This window comes from Myotis brandtii, unplaced genomic scaffold (genome assembly GCF_000412655.1).
Source record: "Myotis brandtii unplaced genomic scaffold, ASM41265v1 scaffold123, whole genome shotgun sequence".
Taxonomy (NCBI): Eukaryota; Metazoa; Chordata; class Mammalia; order Chiroptera; family Vespertilionidae; genus Myotis; species Myotis brandtii.
Window position 1 is genome coordinate 355,273 of NW_005354291.1, and position 21,571 is coordinate 376,843.

General features: G+C 39.0%; 1 protein-coding gene and 1 long non-coding RNA gene across 5 annotated transcripts in view; one reads left to right on the forward strand and one right to left on the reverse strand.

Moving 5' to 3' along the window:
- Positions 1-21,571, reverse strand: part of ROS1 (ROS proto-oncogene 1, receptor tyrosine kinase) — a 91,077-nt gene that overhangs the window by 12,860 nt on the left and 56,646 nt on the right. The window contains exons 32-41 of the mRNA XM_014533747.1: positions 17,595-17,763; positions 16,588-16,705; positions 13,026-13,216; positions 11,256-11,339; positions 8,126-8,261; positions 7,063-7,225; positions 5,657-5,721; positions 4,618-4,747; positions 2,090-2,187; positions 1,655-1,858 (exon numbers count right to left, since the gene is read on the reverse strand). Coding sequence (XP_014389233.1) covers positions 1,655-1,858; positions 2,090-2,187; positions 4,618-4,747; positions 5,657-5,721; positions 7,063-7,225; positions 8,126-8,261; positions 11,256-11,339; positions 13,026-13,216; positions 16,588-16,705; positions 17,595-17,763 — 1,358 coding nt within the window. The remainder of the gene's footprint in view (positions 1-1,654; positions 1,859-2,089; positions 2,188-4,617; positions 4,748-5,656; positions 5,722-7,062; positions 7,226-8,125; positions 8,262-11,255; positions 11,340-13,025; positions 13,217-16,587; positions 16,706-17,594; positions 17,764-21,571) is intronic.
- Positions 1-21,571, forward strand: part of LOC106724848 — a 29,657-nt gene that overhangs the window by 5,238 nt on the left and 2,848 nt on the right. Inside the window, exons 2-4 of one of the 4 annotated variants that reach the window (XR_001360680.1) lie at positions 2,040-2,167; positions 6,090-6,330; positions 7,095-7,129. This is a non-coding gene — a long non-coding RNA (uncharacterized LOC106724848). Of the gene's footprint in view, positions 1-2,039; positions 2,168-6,089; positions 6,331-7,094; positions 7,183-17,325; positions 17,410-21,571 lie in introns of those variants that run through there. The other 3 variants (XR_001360681.1, XR_001360678.1, XR_001360679.1) reach the window with 3 other exon arrangements.

Below are 21,571 nucleotides of genomic sequence, written 5' to 3' on the forward strand. Positions count from 1 at the left end.
ACTTTGCTCCTCCTTTCTGGCTGAACCACTGGAGAACTGCAGACCTCCATTATGCAGACATACTTCTGGATGAGCAAGAAAGCAGTTCAGTTTGTTTGTTTTTCTAAGTTTGAGTGCAAGTAAACATGGAGAGGGAAGGTATGAATAAAAACTGGCAGCACTGAAGCTAGATTTTATCTCATCCCCAACTGTACCTAGGGCCAGTTCAGCTTAAAAGTTATTAAACAAATCCTTACATTTTGAGCAGCTCTCATCGAAAGTTTGGGGTCAACAAGCAAAAATGAGGGATTCTATTCAAATAATAAAGATTTATAAATCTCCCCAATGTCCTAATGATTTTGAGATCTGTAATTTAAAGTCTACTTATAAATGAATGACCAAACATCCCCAAATAGTAGGCATTTAGACACATACTTAGATATTAATTCATAGGTCCCAATTCCTGTCAGTCAAAGCCTCTACATTTTGGGGAGTAATAAAATACCTGAAATAAATGTAGCTATTTCATGTACACTAGTAAGATAAAGGATCAAAACCAATTGGAGGGAGGTATGTAAGCTGCTGAGACCCAGGAATAGTCCCCTTTAGACACCAGCTTTCACTTTAGCTTACGGCAAACTGCAACCTCTCTGGTCTTCTGTTTTCTCACATTAAAAACAATACACAATGGAGTACGATGCAGCAGTAAAAAAGAAGGATCTCTTACCCTTGCGACAGTATAGATGAACCTGGAGAGTATTATGCTAAGTGAAATAAGCCAGTCAGAGAAAGGCAAATATCACATGATCTCACTTATATGTGGAATCTAATGAACAAAATAATCTGACAAACAAAATAGGTCCAGAGACATGGAACAAACTGGAATAGACTGGCAGATTTCAGAGGGGAGCAGAAGAGATTAACCAAAGAACTTGCATAGCCCATGGACACAGGCAATAGAGTGGTGAAGGCCTGGGGTGGGGCAGGGTCGAGGGTGGCAAAGGGGGAGAAAATGGAGGACATCTGTAATACTGACAACAACAATAATCTATATATATAAAAAGCCAGCGACTGGAACACCATAAGGACCAGAACAACTTGTCGCTATGACGCCCACTACAGCCAGCCAACCGACCCAATGGATCGGCATCTCCCACCCTAATCGACGGCGAAGTGGCCAGCCAACCCTCCTGTGGCCCTTCCCCTTGGCCAGCCCCACCCCTGATGGGTCCCCACCACCCTGATCGACCCGAAGCCCCTTCCCCCAGCCAGCTCTGCCCCGGAGGAGCCACACCACACCAATCAGGGGTGGGGCTGGCCAGCAGCCCCTCCCTATGGATGGCCTCACCTCCAATCGGCTCCCCCCATCCCAATCAGGGGCAGGGCCCACTGGCCAATCGCCCTCGGCCCCTCCCCCCAGCCAGCCTGGCCCTGATTGGGCCCCGATTGGGGTGGGCCAGTTGGCCAACCTCCCGCCGTCTCATCCTCCCAACAGGCCCAGCCCCAATCCGCTACAATTTGGGGCTGGGCTGGCCAGACCCCACCCATGCACGAATTCATGCATTGGGCCTCTAGTAATAATAATAATAAAAAGATTAGAGGACCTTTTAAGAACATTTTCAGCTCTGACATTGGATAGTTCTGCCCACATTTCTTTGTGTCCTATTAAGCTCACCATACATCAGACTGCGTTGTGAAGATTCCATCCATCAAACTTTCCGGAGCCATCCATCGAACAGGGAGCAGGCCTTCTCCCCTCTTTCTATAGTAATCATTTTTGTAGATGTCCCTCGCGAGTCCAAAGTCCCCAATCTTCACTACCCGTGATGGATTACTGTAGTCTTTCACCGAGACAAGGCAATTCCGAGCCGCCAGGTCCCTATGGCAAAAACAATATTTAATTAATAATAATAATAATAATAATAATAATAATAATACAGTTCCAGAGATCAGACAAGTAATACTAGCAGGTCTGTAGAGAAGAGAGACTTTTTTTTTAGAATTATTGCTATTTTAAAGGACTGAAAATGTTTATTTTCTATATTTTACCCAAACTACAGATGGCTAATGTGCCAATATCCATAGGAACCTGTATCCAGGATCACTGTACCTGTGAATAAAGTGCAGCTGCTCCAAGTAGACACAGCCTTTTGAAATATCTACACACAGGTCTACAAGGTCAACCAAGGTGAGTAAAGGACCATGAAACTGTAAGAAATGAAAAAGATTAGGCACTTTTCCAATTTGCACAAACTACACATATACATAGATATGTATAAATGGCTTCATAAATATGCATGTGCACACATATACATGATATTTTAAAGAAAGTTTTAGTATGGTTGCAAGAATTCAAGCAAAGAGGAAAAGAACTATATTTATATGCTTTCTACTCAGATATACATAAAAAAGACTCCATTTAGTAAGCGGAGGCAATATGGAACCTTTGTTGGAAACAGGGCGTTAGTTCTGACAGACCAAGATTTGAAACTTGATTCTGCCACTTACTCATTGTGTGACCTTGACCAGGCCAAGGGACCCCCACCCATGCACAAATTTATGCACCGGGCCTCTAGTTTGCTTTGTTCTAGCTCACTTTGCTTTGTTCACTCAGCAGCTTTCTCATGGGTAAAGTGGAAATAATAAGCCTGCCTTCGTAGGTTTTCACATAAGATATGTAATCTGGCTGGTATATAAAAAGCACTTAATAAACAGCAGCTGCTCTCCTACACAGAAATAATGATAGTTTAATCAGTGCTCACCAGTTTAATTATTTACCCAAGGTCACACTATTGTGTCAGTCATGACAATGGGCTTGTTCCTCATATGAGCAAAACAGACTCTTTTTCAGGGTCACATCTAAGAGAGCCAGCCCAAATAAATTGAGCCTGTATGGCTACAATGATTTCTACATGGGGGGGAGGGGGGAGAGAAAGCCAACTGAAGTTTTTATTAGTACCAGATGAAAAAACTCTGTCCCTTGCCATTTCCCCGCAATTACCCTGGTTCAGGCCTTTATCATCCCTGTCTGACTCTTCCCAAACATCCCACCTCTCCAGCCTCCTTGTGCTTTAATTAGCTCATTCCGTTGTGCCTGTAGGATTTATTACAGATTCCTGAGTGCAACCTCCATGGCAGCCCCAGGCTGCATCGGTCTCTCTTTATGTCCATTTATTTCCCATAGTTTCTCCTCTCACAGTCTGTGCGGGGGTCACACTGGGACACTGGACGTGTTTTCATACCTGCTCTGCATTTCTCAACCTCTCTTCGATATTCCTGCTAGGACTGTTTCATGGAATGCCCTCCTTAGTCCTGATTTCCATCCGCATCTTCCACTGAGCATCTATAATGGTTCCCAGCCTTGAAACCCCCCAATCCCTCATACATAGGGGCTCCTAAGTGTTTTTACATGCCCAGCAAGCTCATGTCTTGTCCCCAAAATAGAGAGAATCCTGATACTCTGGGACTCAGCACGGTCCCGTTCAGCCACACCTCGGTGTGATAACTAGGCTAGAACTGACTCCCTAGAATCAGTCCCCTGCAGTCCTGCTCAGGTCCACCAGATACCAACCTCACGGCCTGCGTCTGAGCGTCCCAACTGGTTCATTTGTTCCTCTGTGAATGGAGCTCTGCTTTGCTCTTGGCAAAACCTACCCTACTTGTGAAGACTGTCGTCACAGAGAATCTTGCTCCTAAACTTCAGTCTGGTGGCTAGCACCCTGTTCTCTGCTGGCAGATTTTCAGAATGCTGCCTGCCTACCGGGATTCCTAAATATCACTTGCTTCTGACCACCTCTGTGACAACCTGTGGGGACGCCTCACCAGTCCTTGTTGGGCTTCCTTGACTCCAGATGCTACCGTGGCCTACCATCTATCATCTCTTGCTAACCCCTCTGGACATACTGAACCTCCACCCAGGTCTACCCCTGGTCAAGGCCTTTCACAACTCATGCATTTTCAGAGAGTTTTCTGGCTCTCACCTTGATTGGTTCTCCTCCACAAACTCTTTCCAGGACTCTTCAGCTGGAAATCATCTCTCTCTACTCTGTGCTTCAGCAGTAGACTCTCTACTCCACTCTAATGGGTCCTCCCATTTTCCACCTTACATGGGTTATTTATATGTGACTTACCTCCCTCCCACATGACAAGTTCCTTAAAAGCAAGAGTGCCCTAGCCAGTTTGGCTCAGTGGATAGAGCGTTGGGCCCTTGGACTGAAGGGTTCCGGGTTCAATTCTGGTCAAGGACACATACCTCTGTTGCAGGCTCAATCCCCAGCCCTGGTCGGGGCATGTGCAGGAGGCAACCAATCAATGTGTCTCTCTCACATTGATGTTTCTCTGTGTGTGTGTGTCTCCCTCTTCCTTCCACTCTCTCTAAAAATCAATGGGAAATATCCTTGGGTGAGGATTAACAAAAAATAAAAATAATGAAATAAAATAAAAGCAAGAGCCACACACTTCACAGTTGTATAATAAATGCCCAGCAGAGATTTGATAATTAAATTATTTTTGAATATGTGTTTTTATTATTTTGATGGCTTGGTTTTGTTTGTTTGTTTTTACTTTTTTCCATTGTAATACAATCTTGGAATAGGGCATTTGCTTTATAAAATCAATACTGGGGACCCCATTTCCTACCGTTGTCATCCGGGCTTTACGCAAGTAGGTGAGGAGATCGCCTCCTTCCATCAATTCCAGGATAATATATTGGGGTTCATTCAGCAAACAAACTCCAAGCTGCTTCAGAATGTTGGGATGATTAAACTTACTAAAAGTGGAAAGAGACAGGCCGGTGACATGACAGCGACAGAGGTCCTAGCTGAGGGCCTTCACGGAATAGAGCAATTGATTATCTATAGTTTCCATCAAAACCCCTGATTTTATTTTTCTCTGACAAATGGAGGCCTCTTTTTTCCAAGTGATGGACTGTGTTCTTGCTTTTCAGAGGTAATATGGCAACCCCTAGTGGCCAGTGCATATGGATAGAACAGCGTGTGTTTTAGAAGAAACCATGTTTCTATTAAGTATTTTGTGTTTTGGAAAAGAAAGTAATTTGAACTAATTTCCTTCTTCAAAAGGTATTTGAAAACATTATATTTTTTGTCATCACAAGTATGAAATATTATTCTTCCTTTTTTAGAGGGACAATTCAGACAGGCAAATTTGGCTATAACTGTTTCCTCAAGATGTCAAAGCAAATAAATTCCAATCGAATAACTGGAACCACTGCCCCAGGTCTTCCCATTAAGATGTCTTTCATCAGTTTTATGCTCAACAACTAACTCTAACACTGAAGTCAAGTTTACCAAGACAAGGGATATTTTCATTGGCATCACTGTACTTAAGAGAACTCTCTCTTACTCAGTCTACTCCAACCATTCCCATGTATTTAGAAGACCATAAGCATGTTTAAAGCTGATCAGCTTCAGATGTCACTTGTAAAACACACTTTTTATTGAAGGTAAAAGGAAAACCTTTTGGTGGGGGACTGCCTGTGCCCAGACTTGGAAGACTGGATTCTAAAAAATACTTGTCATTACAGGCATAATTCCATTTAGACTTCAGCCACGTTCATTTAGGGCATGATTTATTATGTCAGGTGATTTTGAATGTTAAATCAGATGTAAAAGCTTCCTACCCATACCAAGCAAAAATTATTTTAGAGCTGCCCTGATACCTCATCAGATATGCCTCCTTCAGGAATTCAATCTTTTCTTGGTCTGTGGAGCCCTTCTTCAAAGTCTGTGCAACATAAAAACAAGTCAAGAATCAGTATAGCAGACATTTCTGTGAGCTCAGTGTATTAATGGAGATAATCTTTGTTTTGTTTTATAATATCCACCCTGAAATTGCAAAATAAATAATGGGTAGTACATGTGCATGTACTATGTAAACCTATTCAAAAGACAGCTCCTGTTATTGGAAGTATTTAAGTGAAATATCTGATAGATAAAAGACCTAGTAATATTTACACGAAGTCTCTCCAAATGTAAAAAATTTAAAAAGAGAAAAAATTTGGTGCTTAAGCTAATTTCTTAATTTTCAGAGTTTTCTGTTCAACATCTGTTTCCCAGGGTTCCTTGTTAACAATACCCTAATTTGTTTCTTAGAGGCAAGGTGCCCAGTCCCAGGCAACTGGTCTGAGATCATCATGAAAAGCATGGCCTGTAACTCTCCAGCCTCTTTTGCAAATATGGCTCAGTTCTGGTCAATGAGTGTTCCGGCCTGAATGAAGATGTGATGCCTGATTCCTTGGCAACCATCTTGGGACCATGAGGCAACACACATGTACAAAGTCAAGGGAATTTCAGGTCTACTGGCACTGCACTAAAGCCAGTAGTCACCTGTTATGTAAGAAAAATAAACACTTATTTAAACCAGTTGAGAAAATTTGGCCAACTTTTCTGATTATATGCCCACCCTCAAAGCAATAGATTCCTAACAAGCTGTGATGAAGATCTTGCTCAATTACAGGTCAGCAAAATATAGCCTGTGGACCAATTCCACCCTGTCACCTATTTTTGTATAGCTTGCTATCTGATAATGGTTGTGACATTTTTTTCTGGCTTCATTGAGGTATAATTGACATGTTATATTTTTAAATGGTTGAAGAAAGTAAAAAAAAAGAATATAATTTCATTACACATAAAATTTATGTGAAATTTAAACTTCAGTTTTCATAAATAAAGTCTAACTGGACCATAATCACACACATTGGTTTCCATGCTGAATGATAGAGTGGCATAGTTGCAACTGACACAATATGGCCACAAGTCTACAATACTTACAATCTGCCCTATTACCTACCTTGAGAATGTACTTAACAACCTCACTTCTCTTACAGTATATTTGAAGGGGGAAACTGCTGGGTCTTCACTAATTAGTAATCATAGAGATTAGTATTAATTTCAGAGCTAATGTAGAAAATGGAAGGGGAAAAAAGTGATTTCTATAGCGGTGACTAGTCTCCTACCTTCTAGTTCTCTTTTCAGTTAAGATCACTCATCTTTCATTATAGTTGCACCCATGCAAATCTATGTAAATATGCTGACATAACATGTCAAGGAGTTAAAACCACGTTACCTTCACTGCTACTTTGGTTTCTCCGCTTCCAGCTCCTAAGATGTCTACTGCTGTCCCTTCATACACTTCTCCAAAGGCTCCGCTTCCCAACAGGAGGCGCAGAGTCAGATTTGCCCGAGGGAAGGCAGGAAGACTTTCAATCTCCTCTTGGGTCGGAAGAGTACTAGAAAATAGCAATGTTCTTGGTCTCCCAAAACACAGGTGGTTTACAAGTTGGTGTTGGTGTTAGTGTTCGAAAGAGTATGAGAAAGAAATCTCATGGTTTCGCAACACTGCAGTGCTTTCTCTGTGATAAAGCGACGTGGGATTTTGTGTTTCAATTCCTTCCCTATTCTAAAACCCAGACAGACCATGTCACTTTGCTAATAGGCACCTTCATTTTGATAGACACATGGCTGGGTGTGCATTGCCCCGGGTTTTTTTGCTGTAGCTTGTTTTGTTACAGTTATCAATTAATTCCTTCAGGCTACCAGTTTGTATAAAAAGTGATTGCAAATTAGTAATACATACAGCTGGATTTATGAGCTAAAAATCATTTACTTTAACTAGTTCGCACACCTGATCTCTTATATAAACCAAAATTTACTATGACCACAAAAATCAACTCCATTTTCGTCAGGTTAACTTTTAAGCCAAGCTTCTCACCTGGAATATTATGAGGAGAGAAATGCATCTGCATTTAAAATGCTTTGAGTTTTTAAAAGAGAATCTTAAGTGTTAGGTATGCTGAGTATTTCTCAAGGAAAAGTCACCTCTGAATAGCTAGGTAATTTAGATCACTTCTGTGTCTACTCCAAATCCTTCATTTTCATGTCTTAAGTTACAGATTTCAAGGCCTACGACTATATAATTCCCCTTTGTATGGACCATAGTATAATGTCTTATAAAGACATTTAAATATTTTTTTAGTTATGATGACAACAGGAGTTCAATACTCATCTATCTTAAAGAGCTTGTGTAGGCAACCACCATACAACTTCTGAAACAGAATAGTAGACATAAGCCCAGGTCATCCTGCCCGCCCTTCATCTAGATGCCCCATCATGATGCCCCAGATACTCACCGTATCGCACAGCAGCCATGAGCCAGTCCCACCGCAGCTGCCAGACCTCGCAGCTCAGCCAACTCTTTGTCTTCGTTTATGAGAACGGTCAGCCCTTCCTTGGGAGTTTTCTGATTCTTTAATCTTCTGTGCCAGACTATAAAGAAAAAAGACATAATTTACAAAACAAAGTATTGCATCCTTTTCTTTTAGGATATGTTAACAATACACTTTAAGTATTTATCCGTAAGAGCACCGTTGGTAAAAGAACAGAATTTAATTGAAAAGTATGCCCATAATAATAATAAAAAACTAATTAAATCTAGGTAGCAGGCCATAGAAAAACGCATAGCTTATACTACCTCACTTTTCATCGAATATCAGAGTAACATTTAATATATTTCTTATTGCTGTTATAAACAAGTTGAAGTATCTTAATATCAGAATTTATTTCTCAAAATCACTCATAAAGCAAAGTCAAACCAAAATACCCTGGCATAATAATTATTAGTGAAACAAATTCATTTCTGAGTCCAGATATGTCCAGATTATACTCCTCAGTAAACCTAAGGAGTGCTTTCAATATAATGGCTATAATGGCACACTTTTTGAAAATGCAGAGTAGCAGAATATATATCCATTGTTGTTCATATATATATATTCAAATACAGAGAAAAATTATTGAAATGGACCCCACCAAATATTAGCAGTGGTCCTCCCTAGTCATGAAATCATGGATGATTTATATTATCTTCTTCATACAATGAGCAAATTTTATAATCATAAATATAAATTATAAATAAATGATATTTTTATAGATTAAAATACAATTATGTCAATAAGATCATCCATCTACCCTAGAATGTTGGTTCAGAAGCTGAAAACAGCAAGGATGCTTTGTTAGATAATCATGAAAAATTTGAACTTTATTCTATAGTAGCTTCTGTATTTAACAGGTTAGAGTTTTATTCAAGTGAAATTCCATCTACGGGACCACACAGGGGTAGATCTTAAGTACTTTTGCTAATGCAGTTTTTCAAACCTGAAATGCTCTCATACCCCTCTTCATTTTTAAAAGCCATGCTAATGTCCCCCATTTTCAGTGACACCTTACAAGACTTCTGCAACCTCTACTGATCTCTCATCTCTGAACGTATAAGACTAATTGTGTCTCTAAGCACTTCTATGTCACTGTCTTGTGTATTTCATGTACCATTCATTGCCTTTTGTTATTGCTTAACACATATATCACTATTTATCTTTTCACACAGATAGGTCTTACCTCCCTCATTAAATGGCAAATCCCGAGGTCAGCAATTGTAGTTTACTACTTTATCTTTCCCTCTGCTCCCAGCATATGGCTGATGTTACACATTAGCTGTGACTGCTCCCCACAGCAAAAGATGTCCATGCTTATTTTAAAACCCTTGTTTCAATTTTATATTTATAAGTATGACTGATGAGAGCCCTCAGCACAATGCAAATTTTAAAACAATTCCTACTTCTCATTATTTTAAGAACTCAGTCTTTTCTCATGCACTTCCACACCCCTACTAGTAAAACCACATGCACGTTTCCTAAATAACCAGATTAGCTTGGCTGTACTCAAAACTCTGTTTGAGTTCCAAATAGAATGAAGACCTTTAAGTCCTGAGAAAGTCAGATATCCTTAGGATGTCTTAAAAGCATAATAGGTTGTCTGAAATTATCTCGTGTTCACCCACGAGAGTTATGAGTTTAAACAATGGTGATGTACAAGTAGGCAAAGGTCAGATGGAAGATTCTTCATGAACGACTCCTTCCCAGGAGGAAAGCAGACAAGCAGTCAAGCCTATATGCCAACTGCCAAATATACTGCAGTCATATGCGTAACTCTGGAGGGGCTGGCTTAGTGACACAAACATCAGCTGTGCGATGCTTAGACTCCCTGGAACCACAGGTTAATATCCTGGCAGGGTCAGATGAAATTTTTAGCTTTCCAAGTTAGCTGAAGGGGTTCCATATCTTATCTGGGTGGAATCTGCGATAAGAAATCTCAATTCAAGTTTCAATGTGCTCTCCAATAGCTTATGATTCCAATCGGTTTGGGGGAAAATAAAGATTTAGAACACGAGTGAAATATCGGCTTTTTCTATACTGAGAGGTTTCAACTATATGTTTGTAAATTTTCCTTAAATGTTCTCTTCTAATTTTTCCTTATTTATGCAAAAAAAAAAGCCACAATTTCCTGAATATGTATTTGAGTGCTCTTTTCTGGTAAATATCATGCTTTTCTTACAATGTTTTAGCATGTCTGAGGCACATCATATTAATAATAAGATGATCATATATCTTATAATCCAAACCAAGACATTTTAGGGACTGAAAGAAAGTGCTACTGATGTTTATGCTGAAACAATAGGAATGAATCATAATGTGTGATCACTATAATAACCCTATAGGGCCCAATATTTGACAAAGCCTTTTGGGGTTGTCACTGTATTTTCTCAGCATTAAACCAAATTATTTTTTAAAAGGCCTTTCAGGACTAGCACATTAGTATAAAAATAATAGTTGGAAATGGCCAGTTTTCTATCTACCTACTCTAATTCTGTTTCCCTAGTCATTTATAAAAGAGCAGGGATTTGAAATAAGTAGGTCAGACATCTGAAAGTGAGCGTGGATCCTACAGGCCAGAAATGGATCTTCTGTAAAGAGGCCCTGCTCATTCCAAACCAGGCTGTCTGCCTGGAGCCCAGACTATCCCAAGCAAGGACTGCCACTGGTCTTGCACTAATCCTACCCTTTTTTTATATATATATACCCAAAGTAATTCTCATTTATTTCAAACTTTACGCCACAAAAAACACTTGTTACATAGTCAATCAGAAACAAACACTATTTTAAAGAAAGTTAAAGTCAGTGTTCTTGCAAATAGTTTTATCTAAAATATACCGTGAAGTGTAAATATAGCTATATTGTTCATAAAATAGTTACTCTTAGATCCAGAAAACAATTCACAAAAGATAATAGTTAACTTATAGCCAAAGGTAACATTGTAAATTTTATGAATTTATTTCATGTGGGAGATTAAATAAACTAAGAAATAAATCAATTATTATAATTAAATAAATTATGTATTACCTATTTTTAAAATTTTTTTTTTACTTACCAAATGTCAATGGGATTATAACAACCAGAAATATTCCAATTACAACAGTAAGTATAAAGCTTGTTTCTGGAATCCAAAAACCATCTAATGAAATAAATGAGAAAAAGAAATTAATTCACAGAATAGACTGTCTAGGTGATCTACCTGATATACCAGACTAGCTCCAATGATATTTTAGGAGCCAGTTAAACTATGTAGCTTGACATCATCTATGGTAAGAGAATTTACATCCTGGGTAATCAAAAATCAATGTTTTTTATGTGTATTTTTCCAAAGAGCCAGTTTACCAATACATCATAGGGGTGTATCCACCCAGGTTTCTACTTTAAAGTGATCGAGAAAATATGGGTAATCCTTTTAACAAATTTGGGACAAGAAGTCTCAGTCTTCATCATATATTATATAGTTGGGATTATTATTACTCTGTAACATCTTCATACATATTTAATTCCATGGACATTAAACTGAGGAATATAAACATGAACACATGGTACCTTCTCTTCGGTAGTTTCAGTTGAGAAGAGGAGATAAACATGTAGACAGAGCTTGGCAAACTATGGCCTGTGGGCTAAATCTGGCCACAGCCTGATTCTGCACTGCCCAGGGACTAAGAGTGATGTTTAAAGTATTATTTTAAAAAGGAAAGAAGAAAAAGATGCTACAGAGATCAGATGCAGCCTGCAAAGCCTAAAGTATTTATTATTTGGTTCTTTTCAGAAAAAAGTTTGCTGAAATCTTAGCCAGATAACTAACTATAATAAAAAAAAGAATGATGAAAGTTTTATATAGACTATTGGGCTGTGTGTGTATAAAATATAATCACTTATTTGCCTAAGGAGTATCAGTTAAGCATCATGATGGGTTCATTTAAGTTAGGCCTTGAAGGATGCAAAGAATTTCAATTGACAGAAAGTGACAGAAAGGAAATGCCAGATAATGGGGTGAATGGCAGGTTGTGGGAACCTGCATTCCAGGCCGAAGGAAACAAAGGCTGGAGAGCTAGTGTCATAAAAGCTTTTTATAGTCCGATGTGGCTAGAAAGGGTAAATATTGGGAAAGAGGAGAAACTACAGAAGGCCTTAAATGCCCACACAAAAGTTTGTACATGGTCCTGAAGACTGAATGAGAGCTTTTTCGGGCACTTCTGAGAGGGGGTAAGCGATCCAGCTGTGCTTTGGCTAGATTAACAGTCAGCATGTGAGTAAGCCAAGAGCACAGGCAAGAAACGATAGCTTAAATGAGAAAAGCCAAAGTGGAAATAGGAAGACGGGAACTTATCAGACAGAAGTCAAGAGAGTAAATCAACAGAACTTGGTGACTGACTAGAGGAGGAATAAATCTAACGTGGTACTGAGATTTCTAGCCTATGTGATTAGAAAGATGAAATAGAACACAATGGAAGATGGAAATATTGGGGGAAAGACAAAGTATAATTTTAGGCCTCTTGTACAGAAGATGAGAGTACCAGGAATAGGATAATAAGGCTGGACAAAGACCAGGCTCTGGACAGCCTTGGGAGTCTATCTAGGAGCGTGGATTTGATGAGGTGACATTAAGAACTAGCTGATTATTACTGAGACGAAAAATGATGATGGTATTGGTGTTTAAGAAGAGCACTTCAGATGAAATGAATAGTTTGGTAGTTTAGATGATAAGTTTTACAGTCACCCGATTTATTGCTAATGTTAAGAATGCACCATCTTTATCTCTGAACCTTTGTGTAATATGTTAGTATGTGTAATAAGTTAGTAGGCAGACATGGTAATATACCTCCAGCTAATAAAATATTCTCACTGATTCCGCTATATTCACCAAATCCCAGATTATTTGCAGCTACTACTCTGAACTGAAATGTTCCTTTCAGGTTTTTGGACTTCCATGTGCAAATGCTACTGCAGGATCCATTAAATGCCATCTTCCACATTAAGTTCTGGTTGAGTGAATCATTTGAAGTACCCTTTCTGCAAAAGAAAGAGCAAAACCATGAATATAGAAAATATATGAGACAACATATGTGTTATTTCTAGACACTCATATATCATTTTAATGACAGAACACCAGAGCATCTCCTATTGCACACTTTACCCTTGATCTCATTCCTGTCACATGGTTTGGCCACAGAACACAGCAGAGTCTTATAAAGTCATCTCAGCAATGAATGGAGCCAACCAACTCAGCCCATCAGGAAAATAATGAATAATCAATGGCCAAGAGAAAGCTGAGGCAACTTTTCCTACTATCAGAATGCATAAACTTTCTTCAGAATTCCAAACACTTAAGACAATTGTTCCATAATTTTTTATTGGAAATTTTTTCTTTTTCTTATTTCTCAGCCTCTATATCTATAGTCTCCAAATACCATATCCAGATAAAAATAACACAAAAAACATACAATTGATCAGGAAGGTATAATAGCTCAGCTACCAAAGTTATTATGTCTGAAATTACAAGTTTTATTGTTGCCATTTGTATTGGCCTACCCTCACCTCAAAGTCAATCCACATGATTCTTCACACGAAACATGGAAAGAGCACAATAGCTGGGTTTAAAAGATGTAGCTGGAAGGCTGGAATCACAGGCTGAAGGCCTTTCAGTTATGTCTTCTCTGACAGTAAGAAGTCTGAAACTTTTCAGATCACAGCAGTTTTAGAACTTGGTACCAACCCACAATACGCATGGGGATAGATTATGGAAGCCAGTTCTGCTCCTACTAACTTAGCAGCTGTCCCAAAGAGAAACAGTGCCAGCAAAGGCTAAGCCTGTGAGGGACAGGCGGTGGGAAGTATATCAGGAGGACCAGAGAAGCCGAGTTGGTGACAAGGAGCTGAAGGTCCTAGGGACCATCCTGAGTGAAGCTTGATGACATGGTATTTTTGTACATTTTGTGAAGTCTCACGTTAGGCATTGGCAATTTCATTGGTTAACCCAAACAATTCTGACCCAAAAGAATGAGACACTTAAACATTTATAAAATGGCTCTTCACAGCTATTGGCCATTGAGAAAGAGAAGGAAGAATTCTGACATTGGCTGAACATCTTTTATTTACAATATACAGTACTGGTGTTTTTCATGTCATTTCATTTCACTGGGTCTTCACAACAGCCTATAGAGGTAGATATTATTATCCCTTTTTTTTCTCCAGATGAGAACATTTAAGTTTATAATGGAATAGAACAAGGAGTTAAGCACGGTCTGTGTACTGGGTTAAATAGTGTCCTACCAAAATTCAGGCCAACCCAGACCCTGTGAATATGACCTTATTTGGAAATAGGGTATTTTCAGATGTAATAAAGTTAAAGAGATCATATTGGATTGGGATAGGCTCAAACATAATGATTGATGCCCTCTTAAGAAGACAGAGATTTAGGCACAGACACACACACACAGAAGGAGAACGCCATGTGATGACAGAGCCAGAGACTGGAGTGATGTATCTACACGCCAAGGAATGCCAGGGATTGGCAGCAATCGCCAGAAGCTAACAAGAGGCAGGAAAAGATTATTTCCTAGAATCCTCAGAGGAAGCATGGTCCTACTGACACCTTGATTTTATTTTATTTTATTTTTCAATATATTTTTATGGCTCTACCCAGTTTGGTTCTGTGGATAGAGTGCCGTCCTGCAGACCAAAGGGTCTCGGGTTCGATTCCGGTCAAGGGCACGTACCTTGGTTGCGGGCTCCTCCCTGGCCCAGGCCCTGGTCAGGGCTCCTGCAGGAGGCAACCAATCAATGTTGCTCTCTGTCTTTCCCTCTCTCTTCCATTCTCCCTAAAAATCAATGGGAAAATATCCTCAAGTGAGGATTAACAAACCATCAACAACAACTAAATATATATTTCAGAGAGGAAGGGAGAGGGAAAGAGAGATAAAAACATCATTGATGAGAGAGAATCATTGATCAGTTGCCTCCTGCATGCCCCGCCCCTCCACTGGGGACTGAGCCCTCAACCCAGGCATGTGCCCTGACCAGGAATTGAATTGTGACCTCCTGGTTCATAGGTCCATGCTCAACCACTGAGCCACACCAGCTGGACCTGACACATTGAATTTAGACTCTAGTCCCCAGAACTGTAAAAGAATAATGTGTGTGGTTTTAAACCATCCAGTTGGTGGTACTTTGTTGTGGCAGCCCTAGGGAATTAACACAGACTGGTCAGCTCCCAAGTTCATGCATTTGGCAGTATCACTACCACTATACTGTCAGCAAGTACACAGGGTACACGAGAGTGTTCTGACTGAAGAAGTTACTTTGAGATACTAAAGGTAAAGCAATTCATTCTTTTACTCCACAGCCCCTGTCCAGAGAGTAGAAACTTGGGCAAGAAAATGCAAAGTATTTGTGGAGCTATGCATTTAAGGTGTTACTGAGGGAAACATGTTAAAAGGGGCCTTCAAGGCCATGGTGATGCCTGACTGGTGGACACAATCACAGTCACAGGCCACCAAGACAGCTCTGCAGGTCAGAATGTATTTCACCCTGTATGAACAACAGTAACAGAAATTTCAAGAAGGTTTCAGTTAGAAATATGGTTAATGCACTCCTCTAGCATGAGCAGGAAAATTTTTTTAAGGTTATGGGAATGCCAGAGCATGATGAAGCAAAAATAGATCTAAAGCTCAAATAGCCAGGACTATAATTATGGAAGTGACTTGTCCTTGGAGCTTCTTAAAAGATGGCTTCATAGTCCCGTGAGGGGCGTGTCTATGGAATTTGAAATTCTCCCTTCGTGCTGGCAGGAACTCAGTTCATCTGAGCCAGTTATGATTCACAGAGCTCCTCATCCTGGCTGGACTGAGGTTGCGTATGTTCATCAGCTGATTAGTTTACATCAAAGGCACATTTCCAGTCCCAGGAACACACTGCAAACCGCAATCTTCACGGTGGATAGAGAGCCCTGCGTGACCTGTTCCTGGTTTTACGTTCTGAAAAATTCCTAGCTCATTGACAATTTTCCCCATATATTATTCATCTTGCTAAAACAAATTAACATCTGAAATGTACATGCATACCACCATCTAACATCAAACATCAGCTCAGCTTCCTGAAAAGAATAGATATTAAGTAAATATAAATTATATGTGCCAATTATAGAATTATTTCCATAAAGTTTTGACAAGCACTTTTTGAGACCTGCCTTATAATTGGAGTGCCAATTAGCTGCTGGGACCGGAGTAAAAAAGATAATGAGACATTCAAGGTCTTTAAAGATCCTTCACATTTATTTATAAAATACATATTGAGAAATATTGTTAATTTTGATCTAATAACACCTTACAATTAACCTACTTAGCTCTTTGTAGTTTACAAAGCACTTTTGCCAATAGACATACCTTATCTCAAGTATATAGTATATAAGTCTGCTTCCATTATCATCAGCCTTTTCCCACTGTATTGAATTTTTACTCCCTTCTAATAATTTTGGAATGCCTGGTTTACTTGGGACTCCAGCTTTGGAAACAAAGAAAATACTGATTGATATGTTAGAAATATAAAATATCCTGCACAACATATTTTTATAGACTGTATTTACTAAGAGGAAATATTCAGAAATATCTATAATAATAAAAGCATAATATGCTAATTAGACCAGACGTCCTTCTGGATGTCCTTCATTCCTTCTAGATGAAGCCGGGTCTGCGAGGGAAGCCCGGGTCCCAGTTGTCTGCTGACAGCCACAGGGAAGCCCGGGTCCCTGATGCCAGAGGAAGCCAGCGCCGGCAGCCGGGGGAAGGAAGGCCTGCTTTTGCATGAATTTCGTGCATCGGGCCTCTAGTTTTCATATAAGTGCATATTTTTGAATGAGTATCTGACATTTTTACTAGTGATTAATTCATGATAAGAGTAACATACCTTAGCTTGGTCTGAAATAAGTGATACAAAAAGAAAATATTGTAAGTTTTAGTACATTCTCCCTTGATTCTTATAAGATCAACTTGGTGTTACGGTATACCTTTTAGAACACTAGTGAATTTAATATACTTTTTAAATTTTTTAAAATCTTTAATGTGGTTATAGTAGTCAGTAAGTAAATATTGGGTTGGACACTCAGTAACATTTTTTTCATTTAGTTCTTGCTGCAAAATATAGCTAGACAGGAAATCCGAATACTGAAAGGTGAAATAATTTGCCCTGTTCAGGATCTTGCAAGACCAGGTGAGTATTATCTCATTACTGCCTATAAGGACTACCAACTCTTTAATTTCTTCACTCAAGTTTTAGAAATAGTAATTTACTCTTTTAAGAAAAAAATGACAACCTCTAGGATTGGTGAAATAAGTGCTGAGAAAATAATTGGGAAACTTATAAGGTTTTCTCAGTGCTGTATGTTAATACTCACCTTTGGTCTTAAAACTTTCTGAAAGTGAGGTGCTGTTTTCTCCTGTCCTGTAAACCACCACTACTCGGACATGATAAGAAGTATACGGCTGCAGATCTGTGATGTTACAGACATAAGCAGGGCCTTGGCTGCACGAAGCTTTCACGTGGTAAAACTCACTGTACTTCCACTAGAAAAAGAAGACTCAATTAACATTTTTTGTTTCTTTAAGAAAACCTTCTTAAACACAGAAATTCACAAACCAAGGCAATCAATAAAACTTTAAATAAAATTTATTTTCTATTAAAAAATAAGAGCTTCTTTATGTTTGACCCCAAACATCATGCCTACCAGAGACAGCCATTTTATTTTTCATGATCAGCTATAACTGACGTGAATGATAGTTCTTAGGATGAGTCTAAGGTGGGGCATACACTTATAACCATGCATCATTGAAGGAAATTTAGAACTTGACTTCTTATTTCCTCTAATCATATGTGCCTGCATTGAATCAGGTTGGCTAAGAATGCCAGTTCACTGCTGAGGGACAGTGATGGACCAAAACAATGATACTTTCAATTCCAAAGATTTGTTAATTTCAAAATAATGATATTTTTACATGTTTTAATTCTATGAAGAAGTCCACATTGAGTTATGGATTAAGACATTTAGTTTTTCTTCCCAAAACTTTTTTCAGACATCTAACTAGCATTGCTTATTTTTATACAAAGGAAGACTCGATCCTCAGGAGAAGAAAATTTTTGCCCACCATCAGTAGCCAGGTTAGAAGTTATAGGAAATCTTACTTTCTTTAGATACTGGGTCTCTGATTTTACTAATCTTAAACTTCTTTCTCTGTGACATTACTTTTTTAAAACTCCATGTATTTGGACCCTTAACGTCATTATTTGAAAATGGCGATTTTTTTCAACATACAAACAGGAAGAGACATGGCAGGTGGCATTTTGTCAAGGGTTCTTAGTGTATTTTCCCCAGTAGTTTCCTACGAAGGTCAGCTTCCATAAATAAACCTGCTTTACATCTCCTTTTTCACTTAGCACTCCAAGGCCATGCCATTTCATTGGATGGACACTTTGTATTAGTTTTCTACTCAGTTAGGAATGATTATCTATAGGCCTTTCAAGAAGCAGACCACCTTGTTACATAAAGAAATGGGGAATGGGGAATGAAAGGATTGAGAAAAAAATAGAAATGCTCATGTCAGGGGCATTGCCTGATAAACTTATAAATGTATCAATCCCATCAAGACATATAACCTAATGAAACTGATACATTGGATCCATAACATTTACTCTGAACCTATGGGAGAGACAGAGAGAGAGAGAGATTGGTTAATAACTGGCTTAAAAATTCTAGCCCTTTGTGGTCCTACCTCCTTAATGATCTGTTATAGTAATTACCTTAAGTGAATAGTTTAGGTGGCCCAACATTCCACACCATCCAGAAATTAACACAGCTCCTTGAAATATCAGGAAAATGTTTAGCCAAGGGGGCTACTGGAAAACTGTAGGGTATCAGCCTTCCCACAGCAACGAATGCTTTGGACAGACCACAAACTTGGCGAGATGCCCCGGGCTACCCCGGTAAATCACAACAGAGTCAGACCCTTCCGTTGTCAGAGGCCTACAAGTGCAGGGGTGGAGGCAACCACAGAAGGATTTTCAAATTATTTGGTGGAGGGGGTGGGGGATGGTGCAGATTATAATGTCTCAGAGACTGGAACTTCAAAAATGTTTGGTTCTGGTAGGGATTTCCCTAGATAGCTGAGGAAAACACAGTTTTAATGGACTTCCATGAAAAAAAAAATTGTCAAAGCAAAATTACTTCTTTCTCTCCAATCTTAAATCAAATATGTTCTTCTTCTGTACACTGTTATGATTTTTAAAAATCTATGAAATTTAAGCCCGAGGTAGAAATTTAGCTTTATGCTCAAATTCTTTCATTTTCTACATAAGGAACTTTTGATAGAAAAGAGACCACAAGTTTATCTTTGTCTCCTTCTTTCCTTACTAAAAAAATTATTAATTAAAAAGATATGTATTCACCCTTATCACCTGTCTCAGAGTTTCAGTATAGAGTTATAAATTCCTCCCCAGCTGTCCTATTATTATTATTATAAGGTAGGTTCAAAAGAGAACAAACTTTCTGACTAGATATCACTCATTAACCCTCTCAGAATATAGCCTTCTACGGTGCTCATCAATTAGTATCTATAGAGGGTCACACGTGTAGAAATTACTGTGTCAGACAATTTCAGCTTCATGATTTCTAAGTGGTCTTTCTGAAACCTGTGTTGAGCAAGTGTAATACTGTGTCAGACAATTTCAGCTTCATGATTTTTAAGTGGTCTTTCTGAAACCTGTGTTGAGCAAGTGTAAGAATACAAGGAGTTTTGAAACAAAAAGTGTTGCATGAAAGTCATGGGGACTGAACTAGGCAGTCCCTAGCCATGTCCTTCTCTCCAAATGTTGAGGAGTTGGGTGGCTTAATGACTCCTCTTCCTTCTATGGACAGCACCCAAGGAGCACTGCTGAGGAATGAGTCACCTGGGGTCCTCTGCTGACTGTCTGGAGAGATCTGACTCATGTCGGCGCCTGTCTGGGTCTCTGACTTCTCATCAGTAAAATGAGAGGCTAGAGATCATCATCTCTAAGGTCCTTCCCATTTCATCTCTTTGATCTGGGAAATGAGCTGTATATTCCTCCTCTTGACTTTAAACTGAACTGCATTAAGCTTACTTAAATAGATGTAAAAAAATAAAAGTGATTTCTAATTTCTCCAATTTAACTGCATTTTTATAAGATGACCATTTTTTAAATAGGCAACACATCATCATAAAAATGCTCAGTGGAAGAAGTCCCATTAAAGTATGGCCTTTGGTTTTGTCAAGTCAACATTCACTGTTGTGTCACACATTTCATAGTTTTTATATAAAAGTACAAGGTCATAAAATAATCTTATGTAGTAAACTCTAAAAAAACATCCTGAGAGCAACTTCATTTTTAAAGAAAAATGAAGCCATGACTATACTGATTTGTTTTTAAGTTACCACTGAACAAGACATTCTTTATAAATGTGAACACGTGGATATACAGTGATGAAAATGAAATGTAGCAATTATAAAAATGTAATAATCCATTCCAACTGTAGCAATATAAAATCAATCTAAACTTTTCCCTAGCAGTGAAGTAATTAGATTGATATTTTACAATTCAGTGAATATTTTTAGATTGGTTAAAGCATGAAGATTTTTGGATGAAGAACACTTATAGTTTATATGCCAAGATCAAATGGTTTTATATCTTACTTCTCTCCTGTTGTTATATAGCCTTAAATGGTTGAAAGAACCTTTCTAAACAGGTTTTGTTTTTTTGCTTATATATGTCTTTCTTTTTTTATATAGAAAATACCAAATTGCTATGGACTTTAAACCAGAGAACCATGCTGATAACATCTAAACAAAGTAAAATATTATGAAATCCATAAACCATGTTTATACCCTTTTACATGGAGCCTTTTAAGAGCAAACTAATCTCTCTGGGAATTCTTCCTACCAGAAATTAGTCTAGACCAGTGGTCGGCAAACAGCGGCTATCGAGCCACATGCGGCTCTTTGGCCCCTTGAGTGTGGCTCTTCCACAAAATACCACGTGCGGGCGTGCACATACAGTGCGATTGAAACTTCGTGGCCCGTGTGCAGAAGTCGGTTTTCGGCCTGGGTGAGTCTATTTTGAAGAAGTGGCATTAGAAGAAGTGGGGGGTGTCGGCGGTCGGGCTCGGGATACGCAGCGCGGGGGAGGCGAGTGCGATTCATGCAGGAGTTGAGTTGAGTGAGCCAGTCAGTCAGCAGCCTCAAGTGCAGTGGTTAGTGCTAGTCGCGTCCGCAAATCGCGTGGGTGACAAAAGTACCTACTCGAAGCATCAAGTTACCTGTATTTTTCCAACCAGCTGCAAATCCTACAGGCATTTTTGTTTTG